At 33.7% G+C, this 22,057-nt stretch overlaps 6 protein-coding genes, 1 non-coding gene and 1 pseudogene across 7 annotated transcripts; 4 read left to right on the forward strand and 4 right to left on the reverse strand.

The window, feature by feature from the left end:
- Positions 1 to 236: 236 nt before the first annotated feature.
- On the reverse strand, positions 237 to 4,624 carry LOC126681540 (transcription initiation factor TFIID subunit 14b-like). Its single transcript, XM_050377088.2, has 6 exons — positions 4,431 to 4,624; positions 4,170 to 4,258; positions 3,862 to 4,083; positions 3,192 to 3,379; positions 2,993 to 3,114; positions 237 to 578 (listed from the first exon to the last, which is right to left on the reverse strand). The coding sequence occupies exons 1-6, from the start codon at positions 4,458 to 4,460 to the stop codon at positions 492 to 494; spliced, it is 738 nt and encodes a 245-aa protein (XP_050233045.1). The 5' UTR covers positions 4,461 to 4,624; the 3' UTR covers positions 237 to 491.
- Positions 4,625 to 5,617: 993 nt separating this feature from the next.
- On the reverse strand, positions 5,618 to 7,991 carry LOC126681532 (pentatricopeptide repeat-containing protein At4g21300-like). The gene has a single exon (XM_050377074.2). The coding sequence runs from the start codon at positions 7,776 to 7,778 to the stop codon at positions 6,345 to 6,347; it is 1,434 nt and encodes a 477-aa protein (XP_050233031.1). The 5' UTR covers positions 7,779 to 7,991; the 3' UTR covers positions 5,618 to 6,344.
- Positions 7,992 to 10,650: 2,659 nt separating this feature from the next.
- On the reverse strand, positions 10,651 to 11,124 carry LOC126681568 (auxin-responsive protein SAUR24-like; annotated as a pseudogene).
- A 210-nt stretch (positions 11,125 to 11,334) lies between these two features.
- LOC126681555 (auxin-responsive protein SAUR21-like) lies at positions 11,335 to 12,338 on the reverse strand. Its single transcript, XM_050377105.2, has one exon. The coding sequence runs from the start codon at positions 11,899 to 11,901 to the stop codon at positions 11,614 to 11,616; it is 288 nt and encodes a 95-aa protein (XP_050233062.1). The 5' UTR covers positions 11,902 to 12,338; the 3' UTR covers positions 11,335 to 11,613.
- Positions 12,339 to 12,609: 271 nt separating this feature from the next.
- Positions 12,610 to 13,042, forward strand: LOC126681556 (auxin-responsive protein SAUR20-like). The gene has a single exon (XM_050377106.2). It carries the CDS (start codon positions 12,610 to 12,612, stop codon positions 12,895 to 12,897), a length of 288 nt encoding a protein of 95 aa, XP_050233063.1. The 3' UTR covers positions 12,898 to 13,042.
- Positions 13,043 to 13,639: 597 nt separating this feature from the next.
- LOC126685170 (U2 spliceosomal RNA) lies at positions 13,640 to 13,835 on the forward strand. Its single transcript, XR_007643285.1, has one exon. It is a non-coding gene; the product is annotated as a U2 spliceosomal RNA (small nuclear RNA).
- Positions 13,836 to 15,077: 1,242 nt separating this feature from the next.
- On the forward strand, positions 15,078 to 15,861 carry LOC126681558 (auxin-responsive protein SAUR21-like). Its single transcript, XM_050377108.2, has one exon. The coding sequence runs from the start codon at positions 15,449 to 15,451 to the stop codon at positions 15,731 to 15,733; it is 285 nt and encodes a 94-aa protein (XP_050233065.1). The 5' UTR covers positions 15,078 to 15,448; the 3' UTR covers positions 15,734 to 15,861.
- A 4,681-nt stretch (positions 15,862 to 20,542) lies between these two features.
- Positions 20,543 to 21,893, forward strand: LOC130015487 (uncharacterized). Its single transcript, XM_056105737.1, has 3 exons — positions 20,543 to 20,913; positions 21,579 to 21,669; positions 21,820 to 21,893. Exons 1-3 carry the CDS (start codon positions 20,722 to 20,724, stop codon positions 21,891 to 21,893), a joined length of 357 nt encoding a protein of 118 aa, XP_055961712.1. The 5' UTR covers positions 20,543 to 20,721.
- Positions 21,894 to 22,057: the final 164 nt, after the last annotated feature.

Below are 22,057 nucleotides of genomic sequence, written 5' to 3' on the forward strand. Positions count from 1 at the left end.
CTTTTCAGCCCAATGACATGCATGCATAATAATATAACTTCAATCCTGTAAAAATTCCTGAATAGTTTTGCAAATACATCAATATTGAAGAGTAAACAGAATATTGATTTTTTTTCATGCTGCCTCCTTCGCCTATCATTATTGCTAAAAGTAAATTCAAAGGGAGGTGGTAAATAGATCAGTGTACGAACATCAACTGCATTCTTGAAAGCACTTAATTTAGCAGATGCAGACAGTTTGTTAAAACCAACCTTTTACTGCTAAATACTCAAAGTATACAACTTTTTTATTTTCTTTAATAGTACAGAGATAAATTTTGCAATATAAGAATAATGGGGGACAAAAAAAGAAGATAAAAAGAAAATTTGAAAAGGGAAAGGGACAAAACTCCCCACAGTTGAAACAGTAAATATTGCCTATTCCATCATGTGCTGCTGCTTCAGAAAAAGGCGGAGCAGAGATCTCAAGAAAATTGCAATAGTACTGCAGAGTCACGGATCAGAGGGAATTTTCAATTGTTGATGCAATCCATCTATCAAGCTTATTTGCCGTTTGAGTTTTGCAATATGTGCTTGAACCTAAAACATAAATGAAATGTCAAAATATTTCACTTACAGCTTGAGCTAAATTTAAGAATGTTACTACTGCAAATAGGATAAATATATTTAACGGCAATCTTCTCAAGTAAACAACTTATCTATCAATATCAAAAAGTAATATACTCAATCCATAAAGCTTTTCAATGTATTTGTGACTTTAAAGTATTAGGCAGAAGATGTTATTCAACATCAGATTAATGATTTAAGTGCATGAAAATAGTCCAGAACAGGAATCATTGTTAATGATTGCCAGTCAGAAGGGATTCCTGTCGTGCAGATAATAATATTGAAATCTGCACTGTGGCGTGGCTCCGCAGCAGAAAGTTATAGGGTGAAACCAAACTGTCCTGACTGTATCAAAGTTGAATAATCCATTTTAAGATCATTTTGAAAGTTCAGATAAGCAATTTTAGAAAAACTGTTCAGAGCAATTTCAGATAATGATATATAATAAGCAAATAATAGTATGCTTCCTTTGGATTAAACAAAGTCAAAGAGAACTAAAAATGCAGTTGTTATAGCCTTTTTGCATCTAATATAGTGCAGAATAAAAAATGCAAAGGATCTCTTCACCCTATGGCGAAGAAAATTGCTATCCATTCCATGAATCCAAATAATTTACTTTTAAGATCTAGCCACATTTCTTTGTTGCAAACTTGCAATGCCAGCAACTGCAGATAAGAATTCACATCTCACAATTTACCTTTCAATCATTTCTTAGACATGCTTCAAAGTGGTTTCAAAAACATAGTTTGAAACTTAGAACTATCCAATTTAAGCAAAAGGTTGCAATATTTGTCCTTGAAAACAATGTCTGAAGACTCCGAACAGTTATAGAAATTAACTAACACGAATCCTGTTCTTTTTTAATGCACAGATTTATAGATGTTACATACACAGATTTTCTAATTAAAAGGAGACTCGGGTCATGGAAGTCCCTGTTTCAGTATCATCTTCATTTCCAAATTCTATGAGTTCTATTTCTCTGTCAAATACGCATGCAAAGATATGAACACGGCAAAAAGTATGGGACCAGAGTTCAACAGCATCCAGATGGATCAATTACTTCCAACCAACATTAATCAAATGAATGGCTAATTCATGAACAGTAAATGTTCCCCGGAAATACAACAGAAGAATCAGAGAGTTCGCATGCTGGGCCTCAATTCCCAATTGTAAAGATCACAAGCAATTATATCAACTAGATAATTAGTTTCAAGCCCTCACAACTTACCTTTTTTCTTGTTTAGTCACTATCTGTATTTTGCAAAAGTTTCCCGGAAAGGACATTATTATCAATTTTAATCAATGGGATGTAGGTATTTTTAACATGTGATATACTAAAAGGGCGGGTAACGTAGTGAATAATTGAAAGACTAAAGGAACTACAGGGATTTTCAGTCTCATAAGAGAAGTATGAGAAAAGATAGAGAGAAATAAGGGTCTAACACGTAACAATATTTGAAAAGCGCAGCTAGGTTTATTGTGAATTCAAGACAAACATTTTGGGTTCATCTTTTGAATGACATTGTTTAACCTCTCAATTTTGCGAACAAATTTTCAGACAGTCTGTGCATTACAATGTGAAACTCTGGCTTCTTGTCTGCATATGAATTGGGGATGATGTTAAACTGTCTTTTCTAGGAAAGGCTTCCTTAACATCTGAAGAACAAAATAGAGTTTCTAGCAATGTAGCAAATACAGATAGAGGACAGGGGGTGCTCAACAACACAGCCATTAATGAAAGCCTATTGCTTATCCTGAATAAAGACATAGTTGAAAATTCAAAGTGTAACTTATACAATAATTAAACATGTCATGTCTTTTCCACCAAAGACATCTCAATCCTAAAAGAAAGTGTACACTCCATAAAACCAAAAAAATAGACTCAGAGACTAGGTGGCATAACCACAACAAATAGAAAAATGAAAGTTTCTATATTTTCATTAGGAGCATCAGGATGTATCTTAAATATATAATCAAGGCTCTATATCAACTCATCTCAAAATTACCTCTAATCAAGAGTGCCTATCCTATTCATAACATGTGAACAAGATGATACTAGAATAAATTGTTCTGGAAAGAAGAAAAAAGTACTGAAACGAAGGGTCCAGACAGAAACTTGCAATCCATATTACAGGATTTTCACAAACAATTGGCAACTCCATTGCACTAGACGTTCAAAAGTATGCATTTAATCTAAATGAATTTGGATAGTGAGAGTTGGAAGGAATGCATACATTATAAACAGAATTGAGTACTTGTGAGGATATTGTAATCTAAATATATGTACTTTGACTCATTGAATCTTATTATATGTACTTCAACTCATCTCAAATCTTTTATACAGATAAAAGTGGTATTGGAAAAGGAAATATGGATTTTTTTCTAACCTGCTGGCGAGCTGCCGCAAGCTGTAACAGCTCATCTGCTTCAGAAAAGTTCATGAACCATTGACTCAGAGGATGATCTTTAGTGTCACCTCTCCTCCTTTTACTTGCATCCTCCACCATTACTGTAAGCATACATAAAAATGACTTATCTGAAGAGGTAAAGAGCAACTATAATAAAGATGAAACTAAAAGTACGTACCAGGTGGAGGCAAAGTAAAGCCAGCAGGTAATCTGGGTAAAGTTACAGCAGGATGACTTTGCACACGAGCAAAGAAATCCTCAGAAGGCTCAGGGAATACAATTTCATCATATGATTCCACAACAACAGGCTTCTTGGTTGACATAGGGCCAGATTCATCCTCTGGGTACAATTTTAAATTATGATATCTGTTCAAAATGTAAGCTATAAGTAGGCTGCTCTAAAAGTTTACTTGATGAAATACTACATTAAGCATAGGTAAGGAAAAGACATCAACTTTAAAAGTCAAAGTCTTATGCCTAAAACAATAAAACTGCAGGTTAGCGCTTTGAGGGAAGCCACTGCATGAAAACTGATGACTTAGAGACTAAGATTCTCCCTCAATAACTCCACTTTAGTAAAACATAACTCTTGTGTCTGCATGAGCACATCCTAGTGTAGGAGGTGTTACATTGTTTATGTATGTATGTTGTGTGTGTATGTAGGTATATGCGTGTAAGTGTGTGTGTGTGTATTGTATAGGTCATTCTGCACATGTATCTTTTTGTCTACAATTCAACTTTTGATATTCCTCCGCATAGCAAAGATGAACACCAAATTAACTGGTCGAAATTAAATTTCCAATATACATCAATAAAAAATAAAACAATCAGAAGACAAAAGCACTTACAAATTCAACGGTTTATCACAAACGTCATGGTGGAAGTACAGTGTGATAACAATCTCAAATTCACCCCATCCTGTTTCTGTTATCTCAAACGGCGGTGACTCAATGACTCTTGTTGGATTATTGAAACTGGAATGCAACTGAAAAACAGCTCGCTTAATCACCACGCCAAGGTCCTCATTTGTGGCCCCACGTACATACAAAGTCCATCTATGTGACTGATACCTAAAGACGAAACTAACCAATAGTTAACCGAATGTAACGAGTAAACAGTATACACCGATCTAATTAACGCCTAACGGTTTACTTACTCATTCGCCTTTTTTCCAAGCCAGAATGAGATGTTTCCGTAAACTATCGGAATGCTAATCTCAACATCTTTGAGCTTCTTATGGAGAATCTAAAACAATGTACATTCAGTGCTTCAGGAAACTAGATAAAACAAAATCCCCCAATTAAAAAAAATTGCAAACACAAATTTTAAGTTTTGGATAAAATTATTAAATGATACAATATAATCCTTACAAATCCGAAACTATAACTAAACTAATTATCAGAGAATTGATGGTTACCTTCCTTTCAAGTTCCTCAGGTTTGCTCATTTTGTTAATATATTCAGGGCTGATGATCTTGATTCTTGAATGTTTCCGTTTGCTGATGAATTATTTTAGTTTATCTATTTAATCATAATCTCTATTTTGAGATATGGAGTATTGAAATCAATGGAAATTAGGGTTTTCTTTTTGCCCAATTACAGTGCTTGATTTAGGGTTTGAAGGGAAAATAATGAGAAAAAGGCTAATCCGGCCCTCAAATTTGTATCTTTAGATCAAATAAATTACTTTAATTTTCTTTTAACCAATTAAATTTTAAAATTTACATTTAATTTTTTTTAGTCCTTCGGATCTCAAAATTTGTATTTTAGGTCAAATATGTCATACATTTGAGGTACAGTAGACCCTCTAATAATTAATACTCTATAAATTAATAATTTTAATAATTAATAAAAATTTAAGGAACCAATTTGAATATTACGTCTTATAAAACATTAAATTAATAATCCTAATAATTAATAAAGTTTCAGTCCACCATATATATTAATTATCAGAGGGTCGACTGTACGGTAGACCCTCTAATAATTAATCATCTATAAATTAATAATTTTAATAATTAATAAAAATTTAGGGAATCAATTTGAATATTATGTCTTATAAAACATTTAATAAATTAATAATTCTAATAATTAATAAAGTTTCAGTCCACCATATATATTAATTATCAGAGGGTCGACTGTATATAGATTTGGGATGATTTAACTTAAATAAAGAGAGTTTGTGACCTAAATTTATTTTTTTGCTAGAAAAATAATTTCCTACTTGAATGTGTTATGTAATGCTTGTGGATTGGGCCAATCATAAGCTAGAAAATGATGAGGATTTATAACGTCAGTATAGTTTATTGTGAAATTCTTTGTTGATTAAATTACTGAATAGTCCTTTGTTTCATGCCGTGACAGTTTTACTAGCTTTCGTGTAACAGTTTACCGGAAGAACTCCAACTGAACTCATTAACCGTTATTTTATAACGACCTATCTTGTCAACTAACCCCAATAACTTGCATATAAAATAAACTTTTTTATTTGAATAAGTAGAAGGTATATTAATAAGCATCAGCTTGCAAAACATTACAAATAAAGTCTCGAGGAGTGTCGTTCCGAACTCTTAGACAAAAATAAGAATTTGATCTCGGGCTAAGACATGAGCAATCGAATTTGCTGATCTATGAATATAAACAATAGAAACACCAAGTATAACTATTTGAAAAGAGTTTGAATATCAAGAAAAAAGAATAAAGTACCAACATTATTAATCTCTACTATCTTATTACTTCTAATAGCGAGTGCTTTTGTTGAAAACAGCGCCATCATAGTTGATTTTTATAAATTTCACCTATGGTATACGCCATCGCCTCCACATAACCGAGTAACATTCGCCATTTGACGTTTTATCTGTTTCCATTGAAACAAAAGCATCGAGGCTTCATTGTGTATTTTTGCTGAAGACCGCCATTTCCGACACCAAATAATGCTATGCAAGTGATTCTATAAGCTCTAAGATATCATATTAACTCCCTTCTCATGCTCAGGTAGCATTGAATATACTCGAGCTCTACCATATATTCAACTCTTCAATTTACAGTTTCTTTACATGCCACATCCATTTGACTACTCTGAAATTTCAGGATTCACAATAGGTCAGTCAGTCATCTGTGCATTTGATCTTAAATCCCTGACATCCCTCGATAATCAAGTGTAATTGCTCTTTAATCATCTTTCAGAATAGCACCCCTGCATTTAACTTGTGGGACACTTCTTACCTAACTCGGGTTTTCATGGACCACTCGTATGAATTCGTTACATGATGCGAAAATAGTGGATGCTATATGAGTTTGTTCTATGAAGACCCAGTTTATGCAAGAATTTTCCTTAACTTGTGATCTCGATCCAACTACACCCAACATCTTTTTTCAATTGTCTCTCTTTCATTATTTCCCTAAGGTGCTTAATCTCGTCCCACTTGCCCAACTTTGCATATAAATTTGATAGCATCATATAGATCCCTACATTTTGCGGCTCCAACTTAAGTGCCTCTTGAGCAGCCACTTCCCCCAACTCCAGAATTCCATTTTTCTCGCAAGCACTAAGCAAAGCGCCCCACATAGAAATGCTGTAGTTACCATGTCCTTTTGTGAGCAATTCGTCCACCACCTTCCAAGCTTTATCCAACTGACCAGCCCTACAAAACAAATCAACTACACAACTATAATGCTCCGGGCTGGGATTTATGTTAAAGTCTCTAGACATCGACTCGAAATATTCAATTCCGAGTTCCACTTGACCAGTGTGACCACAAGCTGAGATGACCGTAACATATGCCACCCCATCTGGTTTCATCCCTTCTTTCAACATCTCCTTGAACAAAGCAATCACCTCCTCGAACTGCCCATTTCTACCGAAGACACCAAGCATAGAAGTCCACAAAACGATATCTCTATTTATATTTCTTCCAATTCTAAATCCTGCCATGTTAAAGACCCGCAGAGCCTGATTCACATGTCCACACTTGCCATACATTTCGATTAACGAACTCTGCATGAAAACATCACTCTCCAAGTCGCCATAAACTCTACGGATTACAAGACCATGCACTTCCTTGCCAAATTCAACTGCAGGAAGTCCCGCCGAAATCCTCAGCATTGCCGAGAAAGTGAAACGATCGTAAACCAAATTCAAAACCGGCATCTCTTTAATCAACTCAACACCCTGATTCCACAATTTAGCTTCAATAAACCCCGACAAAAGCGCATTTGCACAAACCGTATTCCTCACAGGAATTTCATCAAACACCCTAGCTGCATCCCTCAGAAATGACAATTTAGCATACAAATCCACCAAAGCACTACCCACAAACACACTGCACAACCAACCTAATTTAATCACATGGGTATGTATCTGTTCCCCAAACCTCACGTTTTTCATACAACATGAAGCTACTAAAGAACTACACAATGCATAAGTATCTAAAGAAACACTATTTTTATGCATAAAATTTAAGATTTTTACAGCATATAGAGGACACCCATTTTTACAAAAATCAGATAATAATAAATTGAAGGGTAATGGATCATTAGGGTTTAAGATTTTGCAGCAATTTGTTAGGGTTTTAAGTTGGGTTTCTTGAGTATGGGATGTGGTGTATAGAAAAATGAGTTTAGTGTGGATATAAGGAGCTACACAGAGTGAACCTGTAGTGATTAAGTGACCATAAAGATTCTTAATGTGTTTCAGATTCTTGGTTTGACAAGAGTTGTCTAGGAATTGAGTAAGAGCGTTTAAAGATTTGGTAAATTTGTTGAACATTAGAATTTTGTGAGATTTTAGATGTTTGATGCAGTTATGTCATTGTTTTGCCCACACTTTCAAAATCGTGTTAAATTATAACGTTTCACCTTTATAGCGAGTTAATCTAATTCTTTAAAACGTTGGGTCGCACATCCCATTTTTTTAATTTTTAGCATTGTATAGCACATTTCCGTGTTGTGACGCTCTTTTGTTTATAGCTTTATATTTTGGTGAAAAGCGACTATAATGTAGAAGTGCAGAAGATTGAGATGTACACATAACATTGTAAAGAATGAGAGTAGATCGCTGGATTTAATATGTAAATAATCAAAATTTAAATACATGTATCAAAATTATAATTTGTCTTAAGTAGGATTTAAGGGAAATTTATAAGATTTAAAGGAAATGCTTTCTCAGAAAAACAAAAAGGAAATGCTAATTTGTCCGAAACATAAGAGTGAATTTTCACAGCATAGTAAGTGATCCAACTAAAACTAAAAAACTTTGTCCAAAAAAACACAAACTAAAAAGATTGAATTTACATGATTGCATGTGCATTAGTCCTCCTAATTAGAATTAAAGGAAAGCAATTTATGAAACTCGTCCTTCAATTTATACCCTTTTCATCCAAATCTCCTGTGACAGTAGGAAACCAACAAATTCATGAATGCTCATTCCACAGAGATCCTCCCCCTCTGGAATTTGTGTAACTTCCCACTTCCAAGAATTAGAAACCAGCCTGAGAAATTTACACACGAGAGCAGCATCAGAATATGTCTGTCCAAGAGAGCTTAAGGCATTTATGATATGCAAAAATCTAGTAAACATTTCATTTAAGGACTCGTAAGGCTCCATCTTAAATTGCTTATAATCCTTTTCTAGCATGCTAATCTTCATCTCTTTGGCTCGAGCATTTCCCTTCATGAATAAGCTCAAGCTTATCCCATATCGCCTTGGCAGAGTCGCATCCAAAGACACTAGCGAGGGCATTGTCGTTTAGAGCACAGTATAAGACTTGCATAGCCCGTTTCTCCAATTGAATCAGCCTCACAATCACATCAATCTTTCTTGCTGGATTCGTCGGAAGATGGGGTGGTCCATTCTGGATCAACATCCACATTTCCAAATCCAATACTTGCACGAAAACTGTCATCTTTACCTTCCAATACATGTAGTCTGTGTAGTCCGTACCATTCAACAACGGGCGGCCTTCCGAAAAGAGATACCCCACAATCGTTTTCCATGGATTGTCACACCCGCTTTTTCAACTTCACCTTAAATGCTTGCTCCTGTGATTGTCAATGGCTAAATCTGCAAAGTAATTGAACCCAGAAAATCAAATGAGTATAAAGATTTGATCTTTGTAGCTTTCTATGGTTACTTTATTTTTTACAAAATAAACCTTACTTTGTGCAATTACCAGTGTTGGATGAATTTTCATCATGTTCATAGTCAAATAAACAAAATTAGCAAAAAATAAAATCAAAGTAATTGTAGCCTTTTCTTTGATCTTTGCAGATTCTAAAAAAATTAAATTAAAATAGGCAAATTGAATGAACCCAGCAAATCAAATGAGTATAAAGATTGAATCTTTGCATCACAATTCCAAATAAATTAAATCATAACCAGCAAATTGATTGAACCCATAAAATCCAAGGAGCAAAAAGGTTTGATCTTCCCATCAATATTCCAAATAAATTAAACTACAACAAGCACATCGAGTGAAACCAGAAAATCAAATAAGTCTAAAGATTTTATATAAATTTTAACCAGCAAATTGATAAAAAGATTTGATCTTTGCATCAAGATACCAAATAAATTTAATTATAACCAGCAAATTGATTGAACCCAGAAAAACAATCCAAATTTCAATGCTAGAATTACATATACGCGCATTATAATACCTAAAATTTAATCGAAGGGAACTTACCCGACAGTGAGGCAACAAAATTCAATGGTTTTTCTTTTTTTTGTTAAGTCCATCCGGTTTCCAAGGCTTTGCCCTGACTAATCCGGATCCGACCCGCGTCGCGCACCTGGCATGGTGGGTGAGTCTGCCAGTGGGAATTTTCTGCATTCACAAGGACTCGAACTCGAGACCTTGCTTAAGCGGTATCAAGCCGCTTACCACTTGAACCAACTCCCATTGGTTCTTTTCTTTTCTTTTTGCTTATATACTAGACTCTCCATTAAATATTCATGGTGAATTGTCAATTTATTAATGGCTAAAAATCCATCTTTAGATCCTCATACTTTTCAAATTTATTTATCTGTTTTTTCTTTTAAATGTATGTCTTTATTTAGTTCGTATATTTAATTTATATTGAATTTATAAGTTCTTTTTTGAACTTAGAAGCAACCAGATAAATTTTTGCGACCGGATTAAAAGGGTCTCTAACAATAACCATATTTATGATCGGGTTACTCTCCTAATTGCAGTTAGAAGGTCTCTACTATAACCATTTTTCGACCGAAAAACGGTCTTAATTACATTTAAACACGGTAGCTATACGTAATCATTTTTGCGACCGGAATAATTTACTTTTGCAATTTAACTTAGACCAGGCATTATTTTATCGTCCTAGCCCTAGATACATTTTACGGTGGAGCCTATTAGCGACCGGTTTTCCCTTTGCTAAAACCCTACTACTTCTTGTAGTGCAACTAGTACATACACTATCTCAACTGAAAATGATAATGAAGAAACTGATTTGTATACCAACGAGTTGTAGCTCAAATGGTATAAGAGCTGCACAGCAAACTGTCAAGGTCGTGGGTTCAATTCCTCCCACAAGCGCTCCCCCTTTCCCCAATTATCAAAAAAAAAAAAAAAAAACTGATTTGTATGTATAAATGTATCTCTTTCATTTGTTAAAACAAGTATTTACATGGGACACATGAAATTAATGTAATACAAAATTGTTTGTGTGATTAGTATTACTAATAAGTTGTATTTCTTATGCTTTTCACAAGTTAGAAGTTACACCAATAAAAGTATCTTCCGAGCAAGGAATCGTCAAACCACCCATTGGATGATCAAACCCGAATTCTTCTTATGCTTTACTCAACAAATCTTGAAAGGACGGCTGATTTAAGTATGATACCGGAACCACGAACCGCTTCTTCTCTGTTTCGCCAACATACACCGCCAAACCTTTCGGCACATTTAAAGATGTTGAAATAGACTTCTTGGCAGACAAGAAAGAAGCGCGGAGAATACGTACTGAGATCATTTTCGGTTTGGAAAGTAGAGAGTTTGAAGATATGAGAAAAGAATGTGGAAGTATTTGTATATATAGAATTTCATATATATGGTGGAGAACATAATCACATTAATTTTTTAATTTCATATAAGGATACAGGATTAAATCATTTTTTATATGTTGGACATACCTAAATTTGCTTCTCAAATTTATTACCTTTATCCTCAGTTCTCTGTAATTCAGTACTATCTCTAAATATTAGAATACAAGTAAAACTCAGTCTGCTATAAGATGTATTCTCAGGAGAATAACAAACAAATTCCATATACAAGTTGAGAATAAATAACATAGATTTTCTTAATTCTTGAATGAACAGACTATAAAGAATACTGCTAGAAGGTTAAGATGAGATGTTTCATCAAAGCTATGGAATATGACTAAACAGCAATATTTCCGAGATCGGAATCAAAGTTTGTATCAATTAGTTAAACTGTTAGAATTACGAAAGTGATATATTGATGAAGAATCATATAGTCTTTTTACGGTAAAAGTTTTTCATTTATAGTATGAAACTAAATATTTACACTGAATATAAGATTCCTGTGCTACAAAATTGTTTGTGGGGTTAGTGTAAAGATATATTCTATTATTTATGCTCTGCTCAAATTTGAAGTGACATCAATGAAATCCTCTTCCGTGCAAGGAATCGTCAAACCACCCATAGGATGATCATACCCGAATTCTTCTTCTGCTTTATTTAGCAAATCTTGGAATGAAGGCCGGTTCAAGTACGATACTGGAACCAAGAACCGTTTCTTCTCCATCTCACCAACATACACTGCCAAGAAGCCTCTCGGCACATCTAAGGATCTTGAAGTAGATTTCTTTGCAGCCAAGAAAGACGCACGGAGGAGGACGCTAGGAAATCGCACTGCCATTGTTTCTTGAATGAACTGTTATAAAAAACAATCGAAGGAATTGAATGTTTTTCTTGGAAAGGATAGTGTTTGAATAGAATGTGAAATTGTTGGTTTGAGAGGAAGAGTGTTTGGAGATGATATATAGAGATGCTGAAATTAATGAATGAGATGGTATCACATGTATCTGTCTTCTAACTAATCATCCAAATGGGGTATTTACAAAATTCTTGTCGAAAGACAACTTAAAGATTAGAAAAGGACAGCTGGAAAATCGGTGCTGATAAAGATGTTAAAACGAGGGATTGGATTAGAAAAATCGATCCTTGAGACAAGTAGTTAAGTAGATAAGTATTGGATTAGGGACATACTTCGACAGAAGTCTCGAGTGGCTTGTGTTCTCTGCATTATATTTTCTTTCTAAAATGAATGAGACATGCCTTGTGATTGTGGCAAATGATCAAGAAATGTAAGGTTGTTAACACAATGGGACATAATTGTAGGGCATGAAGGTACTCTAATCTGTAGACAATGCCACATGAAACTTAAATGGCTTATGTCCTAACCACATTAATCTTCACCACTCACTCAAATCTTCCATATACTCATTTTCTTTATATAAATCTACTCTACATACTGAAAAAACCAGCAAAAGCAAACCTGAACAACACGACTACTCCTCGATAAGCCTCTAAATATTATCCAGAAAGTTAAATCCAAAGAATCACCATGGCTAGACATCTTGCTGCTGTTTTCGCCAAGCAAATTCTTCGTAGATTTACAAATAAAGCTTACTCAACATCTTCAAATGTGCCGAAAGGGTTCCTAGCAGTTTACATCGGAGAGAGGAAGAAAACGAGATTAGTAGTTCCAGTGTCGTATCTTAACGAGCCTGCATTTCAAGATTTGCTAAGCAAAGCAGAAGAGCAGTTTGGTTTTGATCATCCAATGGGCGGTTTGACAATTCCCTGCAGAGAAGAGACTTTCATTGATGTCACTTCTAACTTCTGTAGATAGTAAGATCGAGCTGTCGAATTAATTTAGTCACACAAAATAACATTTTTGTCATAGAAAAAAACAAGGCAATGTAAATACAAAATACTTCCTTTTATACAGAATTTTTTTCCCTTACCAAATGATGAATGTTATTGCATTTTGTGAATTATAAAGTTAAATTCTCAAATTGAAACTTGAACTAGCTAAAGTTTATAATCAAATAGTTTAATTTATACTTTTATGCTATGTTTTTATTGTTCTTAAATGAAAAGTACGCAGAAAAAAAAGAACTCACAGCATAAATACAGAGGTAACTGCAGATCTCTATTATGCTGGGTAATTGCAGAACTCACAGCATAAAAACAATATTTTCTAAAGATTAGAAAATGACAGCTGAAAATCGAAACCGAAAATAGAGGTTAAAGCTATAAATTGATATGTTCATGTCTTGTGTTGATGGCTAATTATTAAGGATTAATACGATATAACATATTTTTCTTTCCAAATGAAATTTTTATTGCATTTTGTGAATTCTTTATCTTTTATGCTTTAATGAGAACTAAGAAGTTAGACATAAACAACATGGTTTCAGGCTTTCAGTTTTGTTTTAGTGTAAATAATTAATGTTAAATGGAATGGAAATTAAACAAAAACAGAATCAGTTCAGGCTTAGTTAGATGTTTTATTTTCCCACATCGAAAAGAAGATAAAAGAAGCAGAAGGGCGTGTATTATAAAATGAAAAACTTGAGAAGATACAAAGCATACCTTTCTCGGCCTTTTGGCTAAGATCAAGTGTAGTATCTGTTCTTATCAGTTTAATATCTGATATGTGGGTCATCGGCCCACACGATATTAAATTTATTTTTTCAAGGGGAGAGTCCGCCACAGTAGCTTGCTACTGGGACTTTCGAGCGTCGCCCATGCGTTGCACTATTGCAGAGGCCTGGCGCACCCTACCAATTCAAGTATTAATTTATTATTGTTTATCAGAAACACCATGATGAAGATTAACAAGTAAAAAAATATTCTTTAACTTGTTCTATGCATTATACTCACTAGAATTCTTACTCGGTGGTCAAAAAATCATTCTTTTTACTCGATTAAAATATAGCATCTGAGCTAATTTTAAAGCTATAGATATAAAACCATAGATTGTGAATTGGTTTATGTTATTTATTACAAGTAACAGAAACTCGTGACTTTTATTTAATATTGAACAATTACATGTTCAGCTTTTCAATTAGTAATTTCTCTTTCTGAGATCTAACTACATACAAAGTTCAATAGTCTGGAATCTCTTCATATATTTACATTGAATATGAAATTCATAAGGTACAAAATTGTTTGTGTTAGTGAAAAGCTCTATATATTCTCTTAATTATGATCTGCCCAAATTGGAAGTGACATTAATGAAATCCTCTTCCGTGCAAGGGATCGTCAAACCGCCCATGGGATGATCATATCCGAATTCATCTTCTGCTTTATTTAACAAATCTTGGAATGAAGGCTGGTTTAAGTATGATACTGGAACCAAGAATCTCTTCTTCTCCGTCTCCCCGACATACAGTGCCAAGAAACCTCTCGGCACATCTAAAGATCTTGAAGTAGATTTCTTTGCAGACAAGAAAGAAGCACGTAGAACGCTAGGAAATCGGACTGCCATTGTTTCTTGATGAATTATTATAAATATGTTCGAGGGAACTGATTTTTTCTTGGAAAAGGTAGTGTTTGAATTTGAAGAGAATGTGAAATTGTTGGTTTGAGCAGAGTATTTGGAGATACTATATAGAGAAACTAAAATTAGTGAATGAGATGGTATCACATGCATTTGTCATCTAACTAATCAGCAAAAGGACAGCTTGAAAATTGTTGCTGATATAGATGTTTTAAAGCTTTAAATATAAGCGAGATTAGATTACCTACATGGATCCTTGAGACAAGCTGTTAAGTAGATGAGTGTTAGATTAGGGACATACTTAATTGCAACAAAAGTATCGAGTGGCTTGTGTTTTCTGCAGTTTAATGATCTGTTTAAAATGAATGAGACTTAACATGTGATTGTGGCAAATGACCAAGAAATGTAAGGTTATTAAGAATTCATATCATATCCGCTATGTCTACTACCCTACCGGTACCACCGCTAGCCGATTTGAGGTGTTACTAGCTAATACACATGGGACATAAATGGACATACCATGTTTAAATTCATTTTCAGTCTAAGCCTTGAATTACACAGATGGTTTTTGACAATTGTCAAATTGACTCATCACTTTATATCTTATGCTGGCCTTCAATTTGTAGGGCATGGAGTTATTGTAAGCAGTAGACATAATATCATGGTTGCCGATTAGTTAGAAGACAATGCCACATGACCCTTAAATGACTTATGTCCAAACCAAATTGTTTTTAGCCACCCACTCAAACCTTCCATATACTTATTCAACATCTATATATATCTCTACACTTTGATATCTCTAGCAAACTCAATCATACACAGCAATACCATTCACTTAAACTACAGACTTAAACCTCCCAAAATTATTCACTAAGTTACATCCAGAGAAATTAGTATGGCCAGACATCTCGCTGCTGTTCTCACCAAGCAAATTCTTCGCAGATCTGCAAATAAAGCTTATTCAACATCTTCAAATGTGCCAAAAGGTTGCCTAGCAGTTTACATCGGAGAGACGGAGAAAAAGAGATTTGTAGTTCCGGTATCCTATCTCAACGAGCCTGCATTTCAAGATCTGCTAAGCAAAGCAGAAGAACAGTTTGGTTATAATCATCCAATGGGCGGCTTGACAATTCCTTGCAGAGAAGAAACTTTCATAAATGTTACTTCTAGCTTGAGTTGATAGTGAGATTGAGATACCAGAACTAACGTTGTATCATAGAAAAACAATTTTGTTATGGCACAATAGGCCAAATCAATGTAAATACGAAACACTTTTTTTTATTCAGTAAATCCTTTTTTCTTATCAAATGAGGAATATTATTACATTTTGTGAATTAATGCCCTGAAAGTTTCTCAAGACAATTAGCTATAGTTTATAAACAGTTAGACACGCTATGTTTTGATTCAAGTTCTTAAACGAAAAGTATGGAAAAATTAAAATTCTCATTGCTGCAGAGCAAATTGCAGGCCTCTAAAAATATGAGTCAACTTGTATTTATTTATTTATGGCTAGTTATCAAGCATTATTAAGAATCAATATGAAACTCATCGAGACATGACGTCGAAGCAACAACATTGAAATAGAGAAACTATTGTTTACTACTAGATAAATTTTCATACACATGATTGGATTGGAAGAACTAACTTTTTGTGTTATATACTTATATAAGATTATTTTTGTGTGCATAATGACCAGTTTAGTTTAGTTAGAGGGAATGTGATTTGAATTGCAGCCACATTTAAACGGGCAACTATGAAACCAACTTCTTGTGATGGTAATTAGTGTAGTCGGTCCTTCTATTCTAATTACTTAACCTCATTGCATTCCTTCAATCACTTAGCTTCACCTCTCAAACAAATTAATTTACTTTAAATCCAACTGCGGTTATATGTCTATAAAATAATAAGCCTAGAAAATAGCGCATAGTAATCTAATATAGCACAAAGATAGATTATTAATAGGAAACTTTCTGTAAATCATAAAGTAACTACGTAAGTCCTTAATTAATAGTACTTAAAACGAAGAAAAAAACGAGCAAGAAAAAGACATTCCATTGATAAAGATAAGTGATTGTAATCAAAGTGCAAGAGACATGAATGTGAAGAAAACTTACAATGCTTTTTCATGGCATTCCTATTTTATTCTTAGTTGCAAAAACCCCATCTCAATCTATTACAGCATACTAGTAAATCCTTCATCTTCGCCTGGGTCAAAGAACAGGTTATAACAAATCTCTCACTTCTCACACAAGAGAATGACCTTCGAAGCATTCGAAAGGAAAAAACTGCTCAAATTGTTGGTGCCCAATTAGAGAAACTTGCTCTTCTTCCATCCAAAGCCGCTGGAAGGAATAGGAACGGAGATGTTGCCGCTCTTGCAAAGCTTTGAGGATACAAAGAAACCTCGTTTTGAAAGGCTTTGGAGTGAAGAAGACGAGGTGGTCCTGTTACAAGGTATTATCGATCTTAAGAAAGAAAGAAAAAACTGATACTACCAAGGATTAAGCTCTTTTTTTTTCGATTTTATTATCAAATCGGTTCACATTCCTGCTTCTTTGTCACAATTGAAAGATAAGGATATCAAATTGAAAAAGGCACAAATATGTTTAAAAAAATATGACATTTCATAATAATCACTCTCAAAAAACCTTTGATCTGTCTAAACAAAAATGAGGTGCCCAAAGATGCCTTAGTGCTACTAAGAAATTGGCTTCTGCTTCTAACATTGGGCATGCAACTGGACTACAACAGTCTTGATTTCTCTAATATTGGGCAAGCAGCTTGATTTTTCTAATATTGGACACCCCAAATTTATTTAGACAAATAAAAGGTGTTTTTAAAGTGATTATTATGAAATGTCATAAATTTTTTGAAAATGATCGCGAAAACTCTTTTTAAATTGTGGCAAAAAAGGAAAGTGAACCGATGTCATAATAAAATTGAAAAAAAGAAACAAAATTCTTAGTAGGATCAGCTTTTTTTACTTTCTTAAACAAGGTTGTCTTCTTGACTCCAAAGTCTTTCATAACGCGGTTTCTTTATATCCTCAGAACTGTCTGGAACTTAAAGATGTAGACATTGCTGATGCGTCTATAAGAAAAAAATTAATCAATTCAAACAACAACATTATCAATGAAAAATTAATATCTAGCTATACATTTTAATTACTCTCTACCTCAACAATCATACAAAAACATAAACAGAGCCGAGCAAATCGAAGAATAAATTAAACCCTAATTGAAAAAGTAAGACGAACAGTCAGTTAATTTACAAAGAGGAAACGAACCGATTGTCGTAGTGGTAGAGGAGAAGATGGAGGTACACATTTACACTATTTGCACACATGTATTTATACCTTTGTTCTTTGTGCAATGATGTTCGTTTAGGGTTTGACCGGGCTGGTTCGCGGGCTGACCCGGCCCATGGCCAGCTCTTGAAATATAGAAATAGTTAAATTATTGTAGTGACATAGAAAAACAATTTTGTAGTGACATAGAAAAACAGTTTTGTAGTTCCAAATCAATGTAAATGATAAACATTTTTTCTTTTCAAATGAGGAATTTTATTGCATTTTGTGAATTAAAAGCTCTGCAATTTTCTTAATATATTTAGTTACATTATCAAATTGAGGTTTCCTGTATTAACAAATACAAGGTCGAAAGAACAATAGTAAACTTTGGAATTTATGCAAATAACCATCATAACTAAGTGAGACGATAGAGAGAAAAAACTGCAAAAACGGGGCGTGCGTAACTTCAATTAGGGGGGATCAAAATAGTTTCATTTTACTTTTTCTTTCAAACGATGTATTATATCTCATTTTTTATTATCTCCTACTTGAATCAGTCTCCATTTCGCAGTTTGCTTAGCATGCTAAAGAAGAGTTCGCACTTTTGATCTCTTTCAGAATACAGAAAAGTGTAATGCCATCAAAAGAAATCGAATTTCAAGTTTGTTATTTCTGAAAGCAATATGTGGGTAATTAATCCTGAAGATCACTGAACTTTCGAGTTTTTTCATTTCAGTCGCTAAACTATTTTTTTTTCATTTTGATCACTGAACTTTTATTTTTTTTCATTTTGGTATTTTACGGCCAAAAATGCTTAGGTGGCAGCCGGAATTAATTCTTTTTAACCTGAAAAGTTGCTATATATGCATTATTTGATCCAAAAAGTCATTTTCAAAGTGAAATTATGTATGTGTGATAAATTTTCAAAGTAAAACTTATAAAATCCGGATGTCACATGTCAACTTCCGGCTGCCACCTAAGCATTTTTGGCCTGAAATACCAAAATGAAAAAAAAAATAGTTTAGTGACTGAAATGAAAAAATTCGAAAGTTCAATGATCTTCAGGATCAATTACCCCAATATTGTTTTCTGAAATATTTTGTCGAGCTGATAATTAAGCAATATTGTTTTCTGTCTTAATTATGCGTTAATGATACAATGGAAGACTAGAGATGGAATAAAATCTGTATAAAGTGGTACTTATCTGTTGATTAATAATAAAAAGAGACATTAAAAAAATAAGACTATTTACATTAAAGAGAAAGTTTCTATCATACAAAATTGCTTTGTGTGTCTAGTTCGTTTGTGTACAGCCATATTTTCTTATGTTCTACACAAGTTATAAGTGACATGGACAAGAGTATCCTCCGTGCAAGGAATTGTCAGACCACCCATTGGATGATTGAATCCAAACTCTTCTTCCGCTTTAGTTAGCAATTCTTGAAATGAACGATAAGGATCGTGTCACAGGGCGATGAACCTCTCAATATAATTCATAAAGTTGCATACAAAATAATCACCATGGCCGAACATCTTGCATCTGCTGTTGCCAAGCGAATTCTTCGCAGATCTACAAATAAAGCTAACTCGACATCTTCAAATGTGCCAAAAGGTTTCCTAGCAGTTTACATTGGAGAGACGGAGAAAAAGCGATTAGTAGTTCCGGTCTCCTATCTTAACTAGCCTGCATTTCAAGATCTGCTAAGCAAAACGGTAGAGCAGTTTGGATTTGATCATCCAATGAGCGGTTTGACAATTCCTTGTCGCGAAGAGACTTTCATTAATGTCACTTCTAGCTTCAGTAGATAGTTGAGATTGAAATGAGATTGAAATGCCAAAACTAATGTAGTGTCACTGAAAAACAATTTTGTTATAGCACAATAGGCCAAATCAATGTAAATAATACGTATAACGTTTTTTTTTCTTTTTAATGAGGAATTTTATTGCATGTTGTGAATTATAGCCCTGCAATTTTCTTATGACAAGCAGTTACATTCTCAAATTGAATTTTCCTCTATTAACAAATACATACCAAGTATTCTTTATGTTTTTTTCCCTTCATGGCTGACAAATAATAATGGCAAAACTTATATATTTAATTTTTATTCCTGCATTCAGCAAATATGAAGTAAGTTGGTCATTCAAATTTCTGTAATTAGAATTGTTAAAATCAAGCTAAAATTGACATCATCAAAAGTTTTGGTTAGAATTGATAAAATTATAAAAAATTGCCTTTCTTTTAGTATTAGGCCAAAATTGTATAATGTTTATCATAAAAATAAGTTAAGGAACCTAAATTATACATTATTTTTAGAGCAAATTACTCTAAGGCTCTCATATTTGTCATAATTCACAAGTTGGTACCTCTTATTTGAATATCAAATGATTTGATATCTCAGTTTTAATTTTACAAACACTTACGACCTTATTTTAAATATAGAATCCAAATTGTTAACGGAATTAAACGTGAGGTACCAAATCGTTTAAAACGAGGTACCAAATTGTTAACATAATTGAAAGTAAGGTACCAAATCGTTAAAGTGGATATTTCATATTTTCATTTACTCCTTAAATACAATTATAAACACTCGCAAGATTGTTTTTAAGAGATTATATATATCTTTTGGGGGCTAAATGGCCCATTATCCAAATCTTATCTGATTATTATCTATGAGCTGTAAGCTTTTTTTTAGAGGCTCGAGGATTGTGCTAATTAAGTTCTGACGTGGCAATATACCATTTGCAGTTGCATAACTGACTTTGGCTCCAAAGAATCTGTAACTGTTTCTATATAACCAACTGAGCAAAGAGAAGAAAAACATTACTCTACTCCCTCATTTTCTTTTCTTTTCTTTTCTTTATCTAAAGGAAAACTGAAAATGTCACTGATCAGAGAAGAATCTGTCACTGATCCAAGAGAAGAATCTGCCACTGATCAGAGATTGAATGTTGCTGAGAGAACACAGGTAGAACAATGGCTAGCAGTGGAACCCAAATCTTTGAATGTTAGAGCCACAACTCACGCATTTTACTGGAAACTCAGACGAGTAGTTGTACCATTCATCGCTCAAGTCAGTCTTCAATCCTTCTTGAAGTTAATCTTTATTTGTTTTGCTTTCTTTTTGGGTCTTTAGGGTTTCAAATCTTGAACATTGATGTAGTTTCAAATCTTTATTCGGTTTCTTGAAGTTTCATGTAGTTTCAATTCTTTATTTGCTTTCTTGAAGTTTCATGTAGTTTCAATTCTTTATTTGTTTTCTTGAAGATTAATGTAGTTTCAAATCTTGAAGATTAATATAGTTTCAAATTTTATTTGGTTTTCTTGATGATTAAGGTAGCTTCAGATCTTTATTTGGTTTTCTTGGAGATAAATATAGTTTCAAATCTTTGTTGTTTTTGGTATTTCAATCCTGCATTTACCCTGTTTGCTTGACTAGAAAATTTGGGATGATAAAGGAATCTTTAGGGTTTGGAGATTCTTTAGTTTCTTGAAAATAAACATGTGCTGAAGTTTGTTTGGTTAGCAGGAAAGCAGAGAGAAAAAATTGTGTTTTACTTCTGCTTCTGCTTGTATCCTGGGAAAATGACTGACAACTTCAATATATTTGGGGGTTTTAAGTTTTAAAATTAACAACATAAGAAAAATAAAAGAAATAAACCAATGATTTCTTTTTAGTTAATTTTGGTTAAGGGCGTAATTAATTGGTTGTTGAATGCGATGTGAAATCTGATGCAGAGCGCCAGGGTTGATCTCTTCGACGACAATGTTCGATATCTGGCTATGAACATCTTGTTGGGGTGGGTCCCTCCACATGGTGGGCCCACAAGTAAGTTAAAAAAAAAAAAAAAATAGAAATTAATTTACTTGGAGTAACCTCCAAGCCAAATTTGGCTTGGAGGCTACTCCACTTTTTCCTATAAATAGGAAAGGGGTGAAAGGGATTAAACACACACCAACATCACCAAATTTCACAAAGGTTTTGTGAGAGTTATTAGCATCAAGGCTAATAGGCGAGCTAGAGAAACGTTTTCTCTAAAGGGTGAGGGGTGAGAGAATTGAGAGATAAAAATAGTGAGTTTACGGGTGTGTGGGAAACACTTGAGTGTCATTATTTTGATGAGATCTCTCTGTAAAAGTACTCTCTTTGTATGCCTGCTATTTTAATAGTGGAAGAATTATTCGGACTTTGTCCCGTGGACGTAATCCAGCAATTT

Source organism: Mercurialis annua, linkage group LG5, assembly GCF_937616625.2.
Source record: "Mercurialis annua linkage group LG5, ddMerAnnu1.2, whole genome shotgun sequence".
Classification (NCBI taxonomy): Eukaryota; Viridiplantae; Streptophyta; class Magnoliopsida; order Malpighiales; family Euphorbiaceae; genus Mercurialis; species Mercurialis annua.